At 35.8% G+C, this 20,350-nt stretch overlaps 1 protein-coding gene across 6 annotated transcripts in view; it reads right to left on the bottom strand.

Moving 5' to 3' along the window:
• Positions 1–20,350, bottom strand: part of SYNJ1 (synaptojanin 1) — a 64,696-nt gene that overhangs the window by 32,135 nt on the left and 12,211 nt on the right. For all 6 annotated transcript variants that reach the window (XM_080340746.1, XM_080340748.1, XM_080340749.1 and 3 more), the window contains 10 exons: positions 19,508–19,594; positions 18,847–19,114; positions 16,198–16,423; positions 14,869–14,952; positions 14,018–14,079; positions 13,326–13,422; positions 11,866–12,035; positions 9,775–9,856; positions 8,026–8,178; positions 4,539–4,704 (listed from right to left, as the gene is read on the bottom strand). In XM_080340746.1, coding sequence (XP_080196872.1) covers positions 4,539–4,704; positions 8,026–8,178; positions 9,775–9,856; positions 11,866–12,035; positions 13,326–13,422; positions 14,018–14,079; positions 14,869–14,952; positions 16,198–16,423; positions 18,847–19,114; positions 19,508–19,594 — 1,395 coding nt within the window. The remainder of the gene's footprint in view (positions 1–4,538; positions 4,705–8,025; positions 8,179–9,774; positions 9,857–11,865; positions 12,036–13,325; positions 13,423–14,017; positions 14,080–14,868; positions 14,953–16,197; positions 16,424–18,846; positions 19,115–19,507; positions 19,595–20,350) is intronic.

Raw genomic sequence — 20,350 nt, 5'->3', positions numbered from 1 at the left:
CAAAAACAACTTATAGATATGTTAATTTCTAGCAGTGTAAAAATGACTGATATACTACATTTACCCAAATAGATAGGTACATTATTTCATCATATTAGAGTATGCCTATTTAAGCCATAAATCTGAATTACTTTTTAGGTCAGTTGAATTCCTAAAATTCTGCTTTAGTGAGGAAAGTAGGCTAGGATTCAAAACAATTAAATTCATTTCTCTGTCACACCAGCCCTTCTCTGTGCCTTGTTTCTAATCTGCCAGATGGGAGAGTAATGGCCCATCTGTAAAGGCATTGTGAGAAAGAAACAAGATTATTCAAAGGTCAGACACTAGAGTTACAGAGATTTCAGAAATCCCTCCATAGAACAGTTGTGTAATATACAGATACGTTTCCTGATGCAAATAAATATTTTTTAAATTATGCTCCTTTTTTCCTTTAATCTCAGTGGAATATAATTTTGCATCAGGTATAAACAGTACTGTTAGCACTGTACCTGTGGTACTAATTTACCTATTTTCAATACTCTTATGGTTATGAGACTCTGAGAGAAGCTGATAAACAACAGTAGATGGAATTCTTCCCTTCACTGTGTGCTGTTTTGCAAAATGGTCAGCTAATGTGCACAATGTTTTCATTCCCCAAAATAGGATGAGTAGTGAGCTGTTGTTGTCTTTTTAGCTATTCTTTTTTAAGTTCACCACCTTTGAACTTGCTACAGGATCTTGGCTGCCCAATTAAAACAAAAATTAGGGATTGTCTAGTCCTCGTGGTTTTGAAACAAACTGGAAACAGGTAAATGAAGTCAAGAAAGCAGTAAAGAGCTACCAGAATACTTCACACCTTCAGGTGAGAGCCCACTACTGAGTCTACTTTTGAATGCCTCCACACACAGGGTGACAGGCCAAGAAGTCCAACAAATGCCAGCAAAGCCCCTGAGGGTCAAGGACAGAAGCTACCCAAGCACCTGAACACTGAAGAGAAACCAACCCAAGAAATATTGTAGTCATGATACATCCAGGTACTGAAATCATCCAAAGGGTGAGCTGAACCCAGGGAACCCAAAATAGCAGGACAGCCAGCTTTGAAGATGCGCTCAAATGAGCCTTCCTAGTACTCTGAGTAAGTTTAAAAGCAGAGTTTGGACTTCTATTATCTCCGCTTTGTTCCCTCTTTTTCTTTGGGAAATTTAGCAATTTTGAGCTTAATTTTAAAGAGTTACTCAAAATAATTCATATTTTCTAACAAGTAGCTTTCAAGAAAAGCTGTAAAATTGAATTATTTAACTCCTGACATTGTCATGAACCCCTAATATGAAAAATCTTAACAGGACAGAATCTAATGTTAGAAGTGAACTGCCAACACACTTACTACAAACATGAAATTCATACCCTTAAACTAGTAAACTTTCTAAATTATAGAATGACTCTTTTCTAAATTAGAATAAATACATTTTTTTTAAAAAGATTAATTTTTCATCAGTTTTCCAAAATAGTGAGTGAGCCAATTGTTTTTCAGAGCTCCTGAGTCCCCCACATATGTAATTTTCTTACATATTTCAGGCTATTTAGCTTTTCAACAAAACTGTGTCTCACTCCACAATGTTAAAAATCCAATCAATTACATTTTCGGTTATTTTGCAGCAAAAATACTGTAATTTCTGTTCATACTATGTAGGCAGACATTTGGAAATCAGTTCTATGAAGGGAATACTAATTTTATACTGTGCAACTTGATTAACTATTTTACTACAACATCTAGATTACTGTAGATATGTTTCAACATATGCAATTTGGATCCAGATAAAACCCACAGCGAAATGTTACATCAAAAAGTTAAAAAATAGTTGACATGTATGACTCTTTGTAAGTTACAAGTTCAGCTGATATAGTGTAGATGGTAACACCATAAGTGACAATGTGACTGCTTATTCCAATAAACAGTTTTTAACGAGGATAAAATGCCAGTGAATCAGTTAATTCCAGGTGTCTATTACCTGTGACTCAGCTTTCATTGTTTAAGTACTCAGTAAAAGTTAAGTAGATACAGTAAAACACTAATAGCAAAGGAGTGGTTTTCCAAGGGGAAAAAAAGGGTTGAGATAGTACTGCAATGTCTCAAAGCAGAAGATATGGGGTTAACTATAAAGTTCCCTCTTCAGGCCTCCTCTTCACCAGGAGTTTCACCTAAAGAGATGCTCTAATACTTTCATTTTGTATCACATGCAGAGGTAACCGTATCTCAGTGTTTTGACTGTACTTTTGCTCCACAAAACACAAGTGTAAGCACATTATTTCAATTCATTCCAGTACAATATTAATCTTTGCTGGGAGATACTACAAAATCAGTCCGTTTCATGCAAGAATACAAGCAGGTAGAGCCTTCTAACAGCAAAAAAGATGAAGTTACAAATTGTACTGAAGAATTTTACCTCTTATCCTAAAACAAAACATTTAGATAAAACAAAAATACAGAAGCTCCCAAACCAGATAAAAAAGCAAATTCCTCTACAGCTAGAATTAAGGTTTTGCAAAAATAAGCCCCACAGGATTGATTGCCTCTTTTCATGACTCACACCCAAGCACAACTGCAACATTTTTCACCCTTTATATTTTCACATTTCTTGTATTAAAGAGCTTTTCTAGGATTCAGGGATTTTGGGGCACAGGAATGCCAGACTCAAACACTACTAGGAAAACGTGGGCCCACAACCAACTATTATGCAAATAGGCACAAGAAAAAAGCCAGAGAAGAACAATAGCTGCTCAGATATTTACAGCTTAATTTACTATACTATACCTGATTGTAATGATTGCTCTGAAACTACGGATGCAGTAAGAAGGAAACAAGAAAAAAATTAGTCAAATAAGTAATTGCTTTTAAATTTTTTCCAGTAACATGTAAGAGAACATGCTGTAATCTACAGTTTATTACACGTGAGTATTTGCACCAGTTAAAGTACATCTTTTATGCTGCAAGATCTAACAAGTTCCACAAGAGTATTAAAAAATTCACTTTTCTTGCTTTATTAATAATGGATTTATAGATGATGAAGTATCTGTCTAGTTAATTCACTGCCTAGCAGACAATGCCAAGATGGTATGTTCAGTGAAGAGGGATTAATGTTCCTCAGCTGACAGGAGCTACAAATATTGAAAGGATAGCTTGCATTCATAGAGAAAGTGAGAAGAAACAAAAACGACTTGCAACTAATTTTGAGTTGAGGCTGATTTAGCAGGTTTCAGATGCAGGAAAAGTTACAATAACATGAAACCTCTTGGTAAAGAAATGAGAGGAAAATAGTCTTTCAGGTTCCACACAGGAAACCTATAAACAACCATAGGATGACTACAATTGGGCAATAATTTTTTTTCTTGTGTGCCACAGGTTTGCACTTAAGCTTTGACATTCTTTTCTCATTCTAGGTTGAGAAGTGTCCATTAGAAAGGTAGGGAAGAAAAGAATAGGAAAAATTAAGAATTTTGTTAAACCCTAAAACCAGCAATAACCCACCATTTAGGACATCCTTACCTGGGATCTTGGAAAGAAGATGCAAATTTAAGTTCTTTCTTTGCCCCAAAATTAGCTTCTCTAGTTTTTATATCCCAGGAAAGTACTCTAAACAAAGTCCTACATCTGGCCCACATAATATTCCCTGCCCATCAGACCTGTGGAAGGATGGGACATGGCTGTAGTCCTGGGGGCCATGTAGGCCACACCTCTGTTTGGGGATGCAGGATGCTGTGGTTGAGCTCCCTCCTCTGCTTAGGTGACCCACCTTCCTGCAACCAAACCAGCCAAGTCCCACATGGCTACTCTGCTTAAGCAGAGTTGCTTAGTGAAATCTCTCTGATTGTGATGCAGAATTTCACCCACAGCCTGACAAGCTTTTGTGGTGAGCACGTTCCTGGGAAAGACCACTTCTCACAAAAAACATTTTTGTGATGGAAAATCATTCATCAGGAATTTTATGATAGCTCCTGTTATCTTAAATTTTCTTCTATTACCAAAACCCCTTTTGTTCCTCAGTACCTTAGAATCCAAAATGAAGATAAACAGCAGCATTTTTAAGCTTGATAAGAGCAAAAATGCTTCCTATCTAGTTTAACACCATGGCGAGAATTTCTTCAATGATATGACTGATCAAATTAAGGAGACAGTTAGCAAACAATAAAAACCCCTACTAGCTTAATAAATCAGGATTTTTTTTTCCCAAATTGAGCATGTAATTGTCATGATTAACACTCATTATAAATCGATTTGAAGAACTGAATGGAACATATCTAACATTCATCTTCAGTAAAGTTCTGATAAATATGCTCCACAAATATTTACTATTATACCACCAGACACCAACAAAATAAAAACAGTAAAGAAACTACTGCAGCATGTTAGTTTAGTAATATTAGTAAAGCAGAAGTAACTTTCATCTTTTAATAAGCCAATAGAACATAAAACAGCATTTATACTTTCCAATATTGCTTTGAAAATAGACTCCATAAACCAAATAGTTATCAGACAGATTAAAATCCTGAAAGACACATACCGCGTAAACTGCTGGTGGTTAAGAGAGCCCGTGCTTTATCTGCTAAATCACTATTTAGGGTATTTCCCAATAACAAAACATCAATGGCCTCCTGCTTGGAGCTATCAAAAAAGTTATTTTGAATCGTTCTGGTCACAGAACGAGCACCATCCTTCAGCTTTCCAGCCTGTTAGGGAGGAACACGTATAAAATATTTTATGTTGGACACTGCTCACAATAACATTGTCAATATTCAGTAACATATTTGTAAACTATGATTTTAAAATCAAGTAAATGTCCTTCTTTAAGTGTTAAATAAAGTCTTCTGAGACTACTGTACTATGTGTGCTTCTGCTCCCACAAATGCTAAACAACATAGTAGTACCTTCAAGGCATATCTAACAACCAGATTATTCCAGTTTAAATTATTTAAATTAAACAGAATACTACAGAGAGGGGTATATTTTCTTCTTCCCTAAACCTTCGGTCTTCAAAAATGGAATTGATATGATGCCATGCTTAGACCACGATATAGGATTTTGGGCTTTTCCCCCAAATAGTGAGAGATGAGCAAGCACTTGAGTCCAAATGTCATGATACAGGAATATGTATGTATATGCACATATAAGCACATTAGTTCAGAATTCACATTCTGAAATATCCATGTTAAAAAAAGAGATAGCTTCAACTTAACCCCCTAACTTTTTAAAATAACATGCAAGTCTCATGCAGTATCCCAGAAGGAACACATACACTAATCTATAGCTACATACACACGAAGACACTGTTGTTGCACACACTGCACACAAGTGGCACGACTAAACAGTGCTCCAAAAGAACAGTGTCCAACCATCTGAACTAAACGAGAATCTCCAAGAGATGTACTGCTACTACAGATATTCCCTAGGGGTCAGACACCTAGGGGATAATGTAATCAACACGCCATACGGTCTCAAACTTGATTAAAAAACCAGCAGTGTTAATTTGTGTACACAGCACTGACAATGACAGGCACAAAGACATTTTCTTGATTACATGGTTTATTGTGTCTTATGCAAGTAAGTGTATTTTGCCTGTGGGGTGTCTGTAAACGGCCTCAAGTTACACCAGGGGAGGTTCAGATTGGATATTAAGAAAAAATCCTTCACAGAAAGGGTTGTCAGGCATTGGAACAGGCTGCTCAGGGAAGTGGTGGAGTCACCATCCCTGGAGGTGTTTAAAAGGCATTTAGAGGAGGTTCTTAGGGACATGGTTTAGTTTTAGTGCTGAGTTAGATTAGGTTATGGTTGGACTCGATGATCCTGAGGGTCTCTTCCAACTGAAATGATTCTGTGATTCTATGTAAACACATGCCATTGCATGTATATGAAATACAGATCGTAATCCATCAGGGATGCTGCATGGTATTAAATTATTATCAAAAATACCCCAAGCTCACTGCTTGCATTGTTCTTGAAGGTCTCCCAAATGCATGAGAAAAAAAGACAAAAGCTTAAGAAAACTACAAAACTAACCCATAATTTAGTTCTATGAATTGTACTAGACAACAAGAAACTACTGTTTTGTCAAGGATAAGTAGCAGTAAACTGGCACCATGATTTTCAGAAGACAATGTGGATGAGGTGTTGATAAGCATACTATTGCAATAGGATTTTAATAGGATGCTACTCCCTTTCCATCAGACAATGTATGACTTATGACATGATCCAAAAAATACACTCACCATTCACATATCAGGCAAATAATTGAAAGGAGACCAGAGAAAGCAAAAGAAAGAGTAGGTAAGGAGTTAGATTTAATGAGTATCGTAATACTTTAAAAAGGACTCGTTTTCAGTATAGAAATGTATATTAACACATTTAAGGTCAAAATATTTTTTATCCTATCCTAAATTTCCATATTTTTACTTCTAAGTACTCTTGGACTTTGAAGAAGCAAACTGACAGGCAAGAAATGGAAAAATTTCAACCACTGAACTTTTCATTTTAGAAATGAGAATACAACTACCAACTTTAAAACTACATTTTAAAATATATTATTAGAGCACTCAAGAAAATATTGAGTAGTGACCTGCTCAGGTTTCATTGAAACAATGGCAAGTATTGCATGGCTTTGCAAGTATTAAAGATCCTCTTCAAGTAGATGGACTTCCGAGGGATGCTGTGTTTGATTTATGAGATGCAGTACTCATTAACGGTTGTACCAGGGCAGGTATCCTGTGTTCTTACACAGACAGTAGAGTAAATGTACTCTGTGTTTTAAATATTAAACATCAAAGTGTAGATACAATAAACACATTTTTTAAAGTAAAAAATTTAAGTAGCCACATGAATGGCAAAAACTATTAATTCAGGAAAAGAATCAAGTAAAGTTGAATGAGAAAGTCAGGAGAAAGGGAGACATCCCTTAAAATACTTACTGTAGTTTTCCTGATGGTCAGGGTGACATTTTTGTAAGAAAATAAAACTAAATGTCTTTAAACAAATTACACTTTATACTAAAATGCAAGCAATTCCCAAATGAAAAAGTCTTGTATGCACCAATTAAGGGCAGAATAAACAACAAGTCTATTTTATTTATTTTCTTTTTATGTAGCTTACTGTGATGCCTTGTACATGTGCATAGAAGGACCCTGATATGGTATGAATGAATGACTGATGGAAAAACAAAACTGCTGACTATGAATATATAGTATATAACATGCAATATGGAGCAGCGTGTTCTTCGATAAAAGAATGGTATGAAAAGAAATTCCTGAAGGAACAAAGGGCAAAAATTGCTATGGTTCAACATTTGTTTGTCTTGACAGGTATCACCTGATAAGAGAGAGGATAATGGAAACAAACAAAAAAAAGCAACATTGTTAGAAGAAAAATAAAAGATAGCATTAGGAAACATGAACAACTCAGGCATCAATAAAGACAAAACAAGTTGAAGAGAAACTGAGCGTTACACCACCATGTAGTGCATTAGAAAGCAAGACAGAAACATAATTTAGTTTTTTTTCAGTAGTTGCAAGACTAAAAAGAAATAGCTGGAGGAACATGCAAATGAAAAACACACAGCTGCAAGCTGTTAATTTTTAACACTGTTAATAAACACTAGAAGCACAAACAACAACATTCAGTGAAACACATTTTAAAGAAAGGAGATATACTGAATGAAACTGAAACCATAGGAGGCAGAGTCACAGACAGAAAAATGAGAATATTCAAAGAAACTAAAGTTGATTTGAATATACATTTTTCTTGGCTATGATCTAAAGAAATAAAAGGTTTGAGCCTCATTGTTTCCTACAGAATGGTATTGTCTGGGAAGCACGGGTATGGCTGAGAAAGGATGTACTGAAACAAGATCTGGTTATCAACATAAGCAACCTTTTAATGTTAATTTTTTTGTTTGTGTTTTTTTAGGATTACAACAAAAGCACATAGTTGTTATATTAATAACAAAATGTTTTAAATCCCACACTGAACACTGTTAATGTTTTTAATAAAAGGTACTTTACCTTAGCTTTTCCTTCAAGGGCTCCAGTTCCAGCATAAATTTTACTGACAGAATCACCATTCACAGACCACATGGATCGGAAAACTTCCTGAAAGCGAGTAACCAACTGAGGCTTCTCAGCTAATCCCAGTACCTCCAGTTGTTTTGTTAGCATCTGCAACAGTTGAGGACAACATTTGCAAAAGAAAAATCTTTAAATCTATTTATTAAAGGTATAACATATTTATTCAGTATATATGCACCCCCCCAAAAAAATCTTCGGTTTATATGTATCATTCTGAACAAACTGACACCATGTCATGTTTGAAAAGCTGCATCATACATGTAACTTTAGCAACAGCGTTTCATTTTCTTCTAAAAATAGGTAGTAAACTAGGAAAATAATTATGCAGTTGATTTGTAAATATTTTCATTTAAAAAATCACTAGTTACAAGGTAAGCTATTTTTCATCTTTCTACTTACATAATTGTGAATTAGAGCAATTCATGTTCTTCCCAATAAAAGTGTAATACCAAACACACTGACCTCTATTACAAAAATGCAGCAGCAACCGAGCTCTGTGATCAGTGAAACAGCAATGGCTTCTGTCATTCACTCTTTTCATGCATAACACGCAGCAATCTTTACCCTTCCAATCAATATACCTGAATTAAGTTTCCACGGCGCAGGGTCTACATTAAATGCATTTCGATTGTATACATATAATACATATAAGTGTATGGTTTTACATTTAAATACATTACTTAAATGTAGCATTATGCTCCTGGATGTAGAATGAGTCACTGTACCATTTTTGAAATCCTGGTTTATGGAATCATGATTATTTTTTAAAAGTCAAGCAAGTTTCTAGTGTTTGTGGCTACCAACCTGATACTGAAAATAAATAACAAGAATTAAAACTAAATTAAAAAGCTATTTTCAATAGCTTTAAAAAATCTTTAAAACATTGAGGTGTCCAACAGCAAGAAGGAGTCTAAAATGATGAACATAAAATGGCATAAAAGCAAAATTCTGAAGGCTGGACAGAAATTAGCAGGAGTCAAACCTAGTTTATTAAGATGAATGGAGCCATCAAAAGCTTTTCAGAGCTACTCTTCTAGCCTGATCAGTACTATTTTACTCCATCAATTCCTGTCAGGTTCATGTGTTCAAGCTCTATTTTATAAGCCCACAGGCCAGAACCTTTGTTTCAACAGTAAGCCAATATGCTGAAGCACAACCCTGCAGGAGAACTAAACCCCACAGTTAATTTCCAACTGCTCAATTTGAGCGTGGCCGAAGCTTCAAGCATGATATCATCCCATGAAGAATTCACAGCACAGCACTGTGAAAATATGAAGACACAGCCCTGGTAGATGCTAAGAACAGTAATTCTATATGCTGAAGAACTTCATTTGATAGAGTTACTGTGAATACAGGTGTTTTTGTGAAGGACTAAAAAACCACTTCCTCTTCTGGAAATGCAAGCCTGAACCTTAAGAGACATAAGAAACTGATACCTAAAAAAGAATGAACATTTTTCGTAATGCTGCATAACTACTGTTTAATTACAACTACTACACAACTACTGTTTCTGTAACTACTAAGATCTGGTTGCCCCAGAACGAGAAAAGTATCACACTATAAATCAAATAGCCATCTACAAAACATTGCAATTCATCTTTCATGGGGAAGGCAATGGTACTTTTAGAGCCTAATCGCTACAGAAGCATCAAGAGCAGTTGTGTATCTGGGCACTGTTTTTCCTACCTCTAAGCCAAAGAAAGCTTGCACGCTGTTTGTTCTATCCAGACAGTCCAAGCAGTTTGTTCTGACAGTGCCGCTTTGAGATCTGTGCCAAGGACAACGAGAGACAGAGAGAAAAAAACAACTGAAATAACTCATTTAACACACATATCACCAACAAAGACAGGGACATGAAGATCTGAACCAGAACAGTAAATCAGGGTATTGCCAGTGCAATGCTACTGTCATCGTAAGTATGTTTATAAATGCGTCAGCAACAGAGGGTTATCTCCAATAACAGCAGTGTTCACTATACAAAAATAATTTCTTTTCTGCAAATAACATGAATCTTTCTTATTCAGTTTTTCTCCATTCTCCTTGCTTGCTCAGTTCAAGTGTTACACAGGATTAAGTTTTCTTTTCAAACAATCCAACTAACACACTTCCCAAGAATATCAGACAGAAATAATAACTCTTAATTGAAACAAAAATGAAAAAAAAAAAAAAAATTAAGACACTTATTTGATTTAACTGCAGTAAAAGCAACGAATTTTTGTGATAAAACTAAGGCAAATTCCAACCCCTCACTACTTTCTCTTTCTTCCCCAAATAAAAATTAAAATAAGCTTATCTCCCTTAGCTTGAGAGATGCTTGAGGCACTCAGGCACTCTGAACTGCTCCCCCTTCTTTGGAGATGCCCATTAACTCGCATTATAAAGCTCTCAAAAGGATCATATCAGGCAACATCCATGTTCTTCTTGCCTGGCTATGATTACAAAACTCTGATGGCTCTCCCAGTGATACACACTTATTCATCAGTAAGGCTTCATAACATTTAATCGGAGATGTAACCATAAACTGCAGAAAGCTTTGAAGAACTTTCTCCAAGATTGTTTTTCATTACTATCTCTGTGTTTGATTTGAAAGGTAAAGCAACTTGTTATCTGTGTTAGAAAAAAACCCCAAAACTTACATTGTCCATGAACTTGTAAAAATCAGCACTGTCTTTTGTTAACACAATTCTTCAAGCTACCAAAAGCCACAGCCTATTTTGCTTTCATTCTATTTTCAGTATTTTGATAGGTGATGATATTATTTGAATCACCATCGAGACCAAATGGCGTTCTCCCAACACAAAGTGTCACACCACTTTTAAAGCTCTTTGGAGAATGGTCGGTGAGGTTTTGAGGTGAAGATGGGACCTAAGCTCACTCACACTAAATCTAATGTTATTCAAACCTACTAAAACTTGCCCTTGGAGGATTTAATCCCACAGCCAGGCTAGAGCACAGAGCAGCACTGAAACCATCCTCTCCTCTCCTCTCCCACTGCAGCAGAAGATGAAACCCCACGGCATGTGGCATGGACTCCTCACTCAACAATTCTCATTCTCATGGGGAATCACACTCAGCAGTTTGCTCTGGTATTAATTAAAAGGAGGAAGGGTGTGGAAGGGAGAAGAGCAGGAATGTTGCCTCCTTCTAGCCCCGCTTCCCTTGGCCTGCTGAGATTAATCACCACAGCCTTTGCTCTGGGAAGAGATGTGGGGAAATGAGCAGAAGCACAAGTACAGCAGAATTGGGAAGTGCAGAGCAGGGCAGAAAACATGCGTCCCATTCATAGTTTGTGGAGAACTGAATCTCTCGAATGGGGGATCCAGGTGCAAACAAATTTAGAAAAAGGCAGAACTGAATATCAGCATTTAGAACAAACAGAAAACGGTATGCTCCATCGCTGAGGAAAATACGAACAACATTATACACGAAGATGGAAAAATGTTCATTCTTTAATCCCATGTGGGTATTCCCAAGAAAAGCGTCACTTGCCCATTTTCACATAAATTGTGAGCTCATAGACCTGAAAAATAATTCCTGCCCCATCAATGTCTCAGAGATATTTTGCATTAAGATTTTTAGAGCATATTCAGAATGAAACAAAGTTTTAATAGAGTAAAATAAGTAACTTCTATTTCAGTTGTTGAGTATCATCTTGGATACAATAAAAACACAATAACAAAAGTAACATTTTTGGTTTTATCTTCTTGCTAATGGGTGAAAAGCATCCCGGAACCACTGTTTAATTTGAAGAAATTTACAGAAATTATACACACAAACCTTTTAACTTCCTTTCCATCAAAATAAAAAAATCCACATTCTAAGAATTTCTGGACTTGAGGTTTAAGCACACTGTGTAGTTTTTCTGCCTTTCCACCTTTAACCATCTGATGATAGTCAAAGTTCACCATTTTGATATCAGCTGAATGTTCAGATGCTTTCAAATGGCTCTGACATTGTAAAAAGAGAAGAAAAAAGTATAAACATACCAATATCTGAACACATAGTAGTACAAGCTAAATAAGAGGCTAGAAACATTTTTAAAGCTGTTTAATTAGCCATCTTGTTTATTACATGCATTCTCTTAGGTAACATGAAATCATTTTTACCATTGTTGTTCAACAAATCACTCAGAACTGACTAACATTTCACCTGTTTTTTTCTTTTTCTTGTCACAATAAAAGTCAGTTTTTCTCTTATTATTCTAGGGGTCACTAAGACGGTTTAAAGCCTCTCCTACTGTTACAAATGCTTCAATTTGCAGAAAGCTGTTTCAGTGGAAACCCTTTTCACTAACAGTCACCATTTTAGACATATCTGCCAGCAACACTCCATAAACTACTACTGAAAACACCAGACAAATGGTTTAGGTTGCTGTGGAGGATGGCTTGAGCAAAACTTTCCCTACTAGTCCCTGAAAAATCTTGAAGAGCTCACCCAGTCTTTGTTGGCAAAGCTGTGATCTGCATTGGGCATTGATACAGACCTGGGAGCACTAATGTCCCCTCCCAGGACAGCTGGATACAAAGAGATGCTGGGGAATGGCCCAAGATATTCAACCATTATCATACAAAGGAAAAAGGGAAACAACAGATGGCTCTTGACATGTTCTCTGGCTTCAGACAGAACTTCTCAATTTGTCAGTATTTCTGGACTACAATGCGACAGTTATTTTTAACCGAACGAGTGGGAATTCATGAAAATGGCCACCCATAGTTAACATCTTCTGAACAAGCATTTCTATTTAACCATGAAGCAGCTTTTATGTTTAAATTGATCAATTAGTTTATGATTTTTTTTTAAATATTGAGGAATATATCAGGAAATCCAAGGAAAATATTATAAAAAAGAAACATTACAGTATTAAATATGACAATGTATCATTTATTCCCTAATTTTATAGTGCAAAAAAGTTTTATTTTATAATTAAGCCACTAATAAGGAAGAAATATGAAAATAACTGAAAATCCCTCAACATTGTCTATGTTGCTGTTGTAATTTTTCAGTAAAGTAAACCAATCTGAGCATAATGAAACACTAATTGCATATAGAGCTTTTAAAAATTCACTTCACCTTATGTATCTTAAGCAGTGCTTTTATGATAAAATACAATTTTAACTGCAAATGGTAGTTGCTCCAGATCATAGCAGAACTGCTTCGTTGCTGAAGCCTGTATACAAGATTAATCACAAACAGGCAAATTCCGAGGACACGTACCGTAAGAGAATTGTCATACTCACCTGAAAAGCTTTGCTGAGCATGTGCTCCCCTTCTTTTGCTCCAAGTAAATTTACAATAATTTGCTTGCCATATAGATTTTTAAGAGTTTGAAAATGCCTGTTAACAAAAGAAAAACTCCACACTCATCTTCTGGCGTGCAAAAAATTAACACAAACACCTGCAGCACTGACTGAGACACTGCAGAAATGTACCAGGTACTCTAAGAACTGCTACAAGTCTTTTATTATGTCGTGTCCAAACAAATCAATGTAATTCAGTAACGGCATACAACCATTGTCTGCTATTTCATTAGGATAATAGCACCAATGTAACAACATAGCTGTAGCTAAAACCATAAGGCTGTGAAGCTGAAGTGCCATGGCAGGAATAAAACCAAAACATAAATTTTACTTATATACAGCAGCTGACAAATATAGGCTATTCAATTTAAAAATGCCATAATTTTTGTTTTAAATTTAACAAAGTATTTCACTATTTTAAAATTTCTTCTAACTTTTCAACAAAGCTTTCAAAGGTCCGAGCAATACTGCAGAAGTTTGAAAAAGCTGCCCAGGCAGTTAGCTGCTTTCTGAATCACACATTTGTATAATATGTGAAAACCTCCCATTTGGAATAACATATCCCATCCCTCTGATGCATCATTTATCAGAGGTTTGTAGTGCATAAACAAAATTTTAAGACAGTCTTTCACCTGTCAAAAGCTGGTGCATTCGCCTCAAAACCCCTTGACATTCTGACACGATGAGATCCCACCTATGACATGAAGATTACAGTAAGTTATTGGTCTTTACACATTTGATTAATCACTTTTCAAAGATCTCTTTTGATCCTAAATATGGCCTAAAAATTCATTTCACTTTCTAAATCAAATCTCCAAAATGTATTTTGCATGCTACGGTGTGCATTCTTTTTACAGGCTTTTCTTAATGTCCTTTTCTTTTTCTTAAAAGAACACTTTATCACTAAATCTACTTAGTCATATCATCTAATACTTCTTCAGCAAAAAGGCATGTAAACGTTTCAACAGTTCTATTGCAAAATGCTTATATGTCTAGTTTAAGGAACCTAGAGTCACTGTGAGGCATGAATATTTGTTAGCCTTGACTGTAAAAATTGTATCACACTAGTAGTCGCTGATAAAATTCCTGTTTCAAATAAACTAGGATGCAATTATATTATAGCAACTCTTGATCCATATTGACTTCTTGAAAAGACTTATCCTCAAGAACAATTCAGAATAAAACAGTCTTTTTGGATTCCCTTAGATTACTATTTTAAAATAGCTATTTAAAGTAAAGGATAAAAATTCAGAACTTCAAAGATAAAACATCTAAAAAGCAATGGACATTAAATCTTGTGCAAAATAGCATTCAGATACTCAAAAGTGGCAGGCTTGATGAATTAAGAATAGCACCAACTTGTTCCCAAAGGATAACCTCATGCTGACAGGTAATGGTGCAGAAGAGCCTAATTACTACTGTAATATGTTTAAAAAGACATTAATAAGAATTATATGTATAATTAAATCTATCTCCTGCTTACCTGAAGGCCTGGCTGTTCCCAAAATAATGGAACAGATCCTCGAATCTGTATAAAAGATGACACAGAGTCATCTAAATATATCACCTGTTAAGAATAAAAGTATGGTATTAATAGGAATTAAAGGGTGTAAGGTTTTAGGTTTCTTAACCTTAGTTAAAGGTAAATAAAATATATTTACATATTACATATTCCACACTACAAGCTAAAATATTGTGTTCCCCAGACTTTTTTCTCTGTCCCCTCTGAACAATTCATAAGAGAAGTTCTGGCACTCTCATGCTTCCTTGTAGAATCATGATTCAGAATATCTGAGAAAACACAGCAAGCATTTATTATTTGGGCCTGAACAACATCTGTGCTAAGAGTAACTTGTTTTAAAAAGCTTGATAAGTCCTTCCTGTATGTTGCAATGTAAACCAATGCACAGATAACAACAACGCAGCCTACTCAGAACACCTGCATAGATTTTGTGCATCAGAATCCAGAATACAATGGTCTAGTAAGTACAAAGGAAAGGAAACTTTAAGTGGAATGATATGCCACAGTCACTGAGTGACATTAACCTGCCAGGAAACTTGGAGAGAGAAACTGTATCAACAGTGTTTTGACTAAACTTCTGAAATCAGACCTGTACAAGCAGAGTCCTTCCTGGATAAAATCCTGTTGAAGTCAGCTAGGCTTTGCAAAGAGTCAGTGAGTCAACTAAAGACACCAGATCACATGAATACAGTTGCAGGAACAACATCTTGGTAACTAGGTTATTGTAAGAAGCGAGCAAAGAAAAGCCAGCAAAGAAAGATTTACTAGCTTCCTACATTTCTGTATAATAAGGGCAAGGATACACAATCAAATGCAGTGGAATTACAGTGGCTTTAAAAATTACCTTTCAGTAGAGCCATGTTAAGTAACCATAGGAATGCTTTTATCTTTCCTGAACCACAAGGTAACAGGTATTTGCGAAAAATCTCTTTTGCTTGTTTCTAAGGTCTTTTACTTTACAATCAGCTCAGGGCAAAAGAAGTACACGCTCATCTACAGCTCAGGAGGCTAAAAAGAAGTACAGTCACCTACACCAGTTCAGCTGATGGATAATAGCTTCTTAAGCTATTGAAACTCACGCATGCCCTTACCCTAAGCTACACAAAAAACCAAGATCATCAAATTATGTAACCTACTTAGATTCCTTATTTAGCAGTAAAGGAATTATTTCAATATCTGTTGGTTACAGACTTGACTCATGGTCTGCTGATTTAGGGCAAAAATCTAACCGCACACACACTTATCTTGAGTTCATCAGCCAAGCAATGTGTGCACTGTAGCGTAACATACCTGCTCTGTTTCAACAAAATTAGCAACATGACCGTCATCGTTTGTTCCCCGAACATTAAATCTGGTGCCAGCCCGCTCACAGCTTAGTCGTGAAATGAGACAAGCCTTTGCCTGCTTGTGAGCCGCATAAATTGTCCTTATCTCCACTCCTCCACACATGAGACGTAACAGCCAGTCATCACAGTTCACGCCATAGTGCTTCAGATGTAAATGCAGTGACTGGTTCCTATTAGGAAAAGAAAATAATAAATTAACTGGAAGAAAATAAAATACAGCTCAAATTATTAAGTCAGCTACTGACTTCTTACATTTTATGTCCACTACTACAAATAAGCAAAGGAAAATAGGCATGTTACAGTTTTATGGTATAACTCTTATTTAAACATACTCAAAACAACAAAGTTTACAAGAGAACAGCTTAAACATTTGCACAATGAGAATATGGGGTGAAGCCATGTATTTTAACACCTTAAAAAAACCTCCCTTATAGCCTCTGCTCTTCATCCAAGCAAAAAAACAACACTCCAAGTTTGTTTATGTTTCTCTACTCAGCCTTGCTTTGAGAGGCCACACATTAGAGACTCTGCGAAAAGCAAACCAGAATTCCAGTTTCAGGGTTATTTTTTGTGATGAGTAAAGCACCATTCAATTTCACACCACCGTAAAATAAAACTAGAAAAAAATTATTGTCAAAATACACTGATTATTTCTATTATACATCACCATAATGCATCACTTGCCCAGACAAGCTTCTAGGAATACATTCGTAGCAAGCTGATTTTCAAATTTCTGTAAATATCAATTTCAAGGTTGAGTATTGGAACACTATATGCTGCATATACCATTCTCTAATACCAACTACTGCTCAAATGAAAGAAAGATCCACAGTTTGGATATACTTGTGCATTACGCAGTACCAATCAACAGGGCAGTAACTAAATAAGACTAGAGTTTGGGTTTTGTGAGGTTTTTTGTTTTAAGTCACTCTAGTGGGGCCTGGCTTTTGATTTTCTTTGGAAATATTCACTTGTATAAAAAGGAAGTACAGTTTTCTGCATAGCAAAGACAAGTAAACTCTAGTAAGATGGTTGGTTTTGTCACTGCCCAGAAAAATCTACATTAATTGTAAATAACATATTTGTTATAATGGTCAAAACTATTAATTTTAATGTTAGCCTATTCATTCAAAAATCCAATTAAAAAAAATCTGCAACTTATCAAACATCTCAGTTCAATCACTAGTGAAGATTCAAATTCTGTGAATAATATATGCATTCACTTTACAGAAAATTATACAGATGCATTACAAGAGGTGATTGAAAAAGCAAACAATATTCTTTCCCTGGGCAATACGAGACTGGAACTTTTGAATAGAAAAAGCCCAAGAAAGTTTACTGAAGTGCATAAGCAGAATACTTTCTGTTATTGACTTTTAGTGTTTACATTTTTAGATCTTGGAATCTGGGACATGCAATCTACCTCCCACAAGGACTGATTTTTACTGAGAAAAAAAGGTCAGATAACATAAGAAGTTTTATGACCAGAGTCAAAAGCAGGCAGGCTGATTTTGATCGGGTCAACAAGCATCATCATTCCTCAAACCTCAAAATGTTGACTTATCAACAGAGAGCCTGGTCTTCTTCCAGATGCAGAGAGAGACAAACAGCTAGGTTCCTATAACTCCTGTTAACCTACATCAAGACAGACGTATTTCTGAAGACTACAGCTTATTTTCCACCTTAACGCAGATATTTTTGTCTTATATAGCAATCTGATCATATTCCTCTATCTGACCAAAATAGTGGCAAAGAGTAGAATAGCACTGGCCAGAGCTGCCAGAGCTGGTCTGGTGTATATTGGATAGAAGAGGGAGGAAGATGTAGCTCTTTACTTGTTCTAAGAGCATATTGCCAAGTTTTTAGGACCCTTTCAAGGCTCATGGACACATACATCTTTTTTAACAAAGGCTGAAAACATGGGAGGAGAATTTCTTACGTGACAGTATGCATCACTGGCATTATTTAAGCTGCTTATTGGCAGAAACAGCAGTATTCCTTTTACCAAGAATTCTCTGTGTGAAAACCTATACTTTATTCAAAAATGTTCTGTAAAAAGATAGTGAGTTCAGCAGCCAAGCAGTGTGCACTGTAGCATAACATACATGCTCTATTTCAACAAAATCAGCAACATGACAATTATCTGTGCAATAAAACTTGTAATGCCCTTTCATATGTTGGAAATCCACTTGGAAATTATATATAAACACCGCATCATCTTAGAATCTAGAATATTCAAAAGTTTTCTTTAAAGTTCCATTACCACACTCATTTTAAAAAACTGACATGCTTGATGAAGAATTGACACCAAAGCCAAAACACGACATCACAACAATTGTTCAGGTCAAAGTACAATATCATAAGCAGTGAAAATCTGTGTCTTCCGATTAAGAAGCTCCAAGTGGCCATGGAAACATCATTAGCACCATATTTTTGCCCTTAGAGTTAAAATAATGCTGTTCCCTCTCATCAACATTTGTGGGACAAAGGCATACATCTAAGAGCTGATAAAGACAAGGATAAAAACTTGCCATGTCTTAGTTTATACAGGCAGGCATTATTCTATGTCCGATAAAACACATTACGAACTCACCAGAAAAACCTATTGTCAGTGGTGTGCTCCTGCATGCTGCGGTGAGCGTTGAGACTAAGATCTAAACTGACACCAGTTGCAGACCATGCAAAATAAAAGTTTCCTGAGTTCAAAACTTTGCGCACTTCTGAAATACGATCCTCATCTGTTGGTTCAATTCGTAATGATACGAATTCAGTGGAAGTAACTCGAAACACTTCAGAGTCTTGAATCTTCCCCACAGACATGCATCCTGTTACTAGAACCAGATAATGTAACAATGTGTCTCCTGTAAAACAAGACAAGGCCCAGGTAACAATAAATCTTACTGGAATGTGATGTTGATGTAATTATATTCTTAAATGCACACAATCTAACCTCAGTTTGCCTGAAAAAAAGTACAAAAAGAATCAACATCAAGAACTTATTCTTAGGTTCTACAGAAGAAAAGGAAATGCAAACAGGAAAAATTACACTGCAAATAAGAAGGATTGTGAAAACGGAAATTATTTTTGTCCACTCCCTCATTTCTGGGAGTGCTCCAAACTTGCAAGATAGTCTACAAAGAAAAAAAGAAATAAAAAAGAGAACCCAGCTCCTGTTGCAAAGATCCTGTTCTATGCAGTTTTACAGGAGCTGTACAATTTTCTTGAAAAACTAAGATTTAACATATTTTACTCACCAAGGTTTAATCTTAATACACCCAAAAGCCCGTATGCATCCATTACTTTGGAGTAGGTATTTTTGATTGTGTCTTTTTCTGCAGCAGCTATGGAGAGAAAACGTAAGATTTTAAGATATAAAAGACCACACACTATGGCAGGGAGAATGAGTCCACTCTAAACTGAAAATCCAAGGAGAACGTTGGCATTTTTCACATCATCATCTCCTAATATAAAAAGCATCTAAAACAGGCAAATGAGTTCCACGAGAATGCTCTGCAAATAGTTAAAATTAGAGTAGTGCTAAACGCTTTTTTTTTTCCTGGGAAGAAAAAAAATCCTTTTTATCCAAGAATAAAACCGAGATGTAGCAGTATTATTTTCAGATAAGTAAACAGGGCTATCACAAGTGCATTTTACCCAGTTTTAGATATATTCCAAGCAAATCAAAACTCTTGGAGGTTCACAATATAATGTTATTTAAAAGCCATATCTTAGATTAGGAAAACAAAATTTTCATAGACATAAAAAAGTAATATTTTAGAAGAAATTGAAGTATATCTACCATTATTCACCCGGGAGTTAATGTTAGTGTATGCTTTAGAACTTGAGTCAGCACTTGAAAAATTAGGCCTACAAGCTTGACTACAGAGCCAGGGGATGAAGACGCTGCAGAGCAGAACCCAGATTCCACTCGCACTGAGCTTTTGCTCATGACTAAAACAGCACCTGAAGCACAGGGACTGACAATCCCAGCTGTGCCACTGGATTCACAGGGACCGAGATTTCTGCATCACAAAGGATCAGCCCCTTCTCCCACATCAGAAATTATCTGCTAATTAATTTTCACTCTGACACTGAAA

Source organism: Nesoenas mayeri (assembly GCF_963082525.1).
Source record: "Nesoenas mayeri genome assembly, chromosome: 1".
Classification (NCBI taxonomy): Eukaryota; Metazoa; Chordata; class Aves; order Columbiformes; family Columbidae; genus Nesoenas; species Nesoenas mayeri.
The sequence above is the reverse complement of the archived record's forward strand: the minus strand, read 5'-3'. Positions and strand labels throughout refer to the sequence as shown.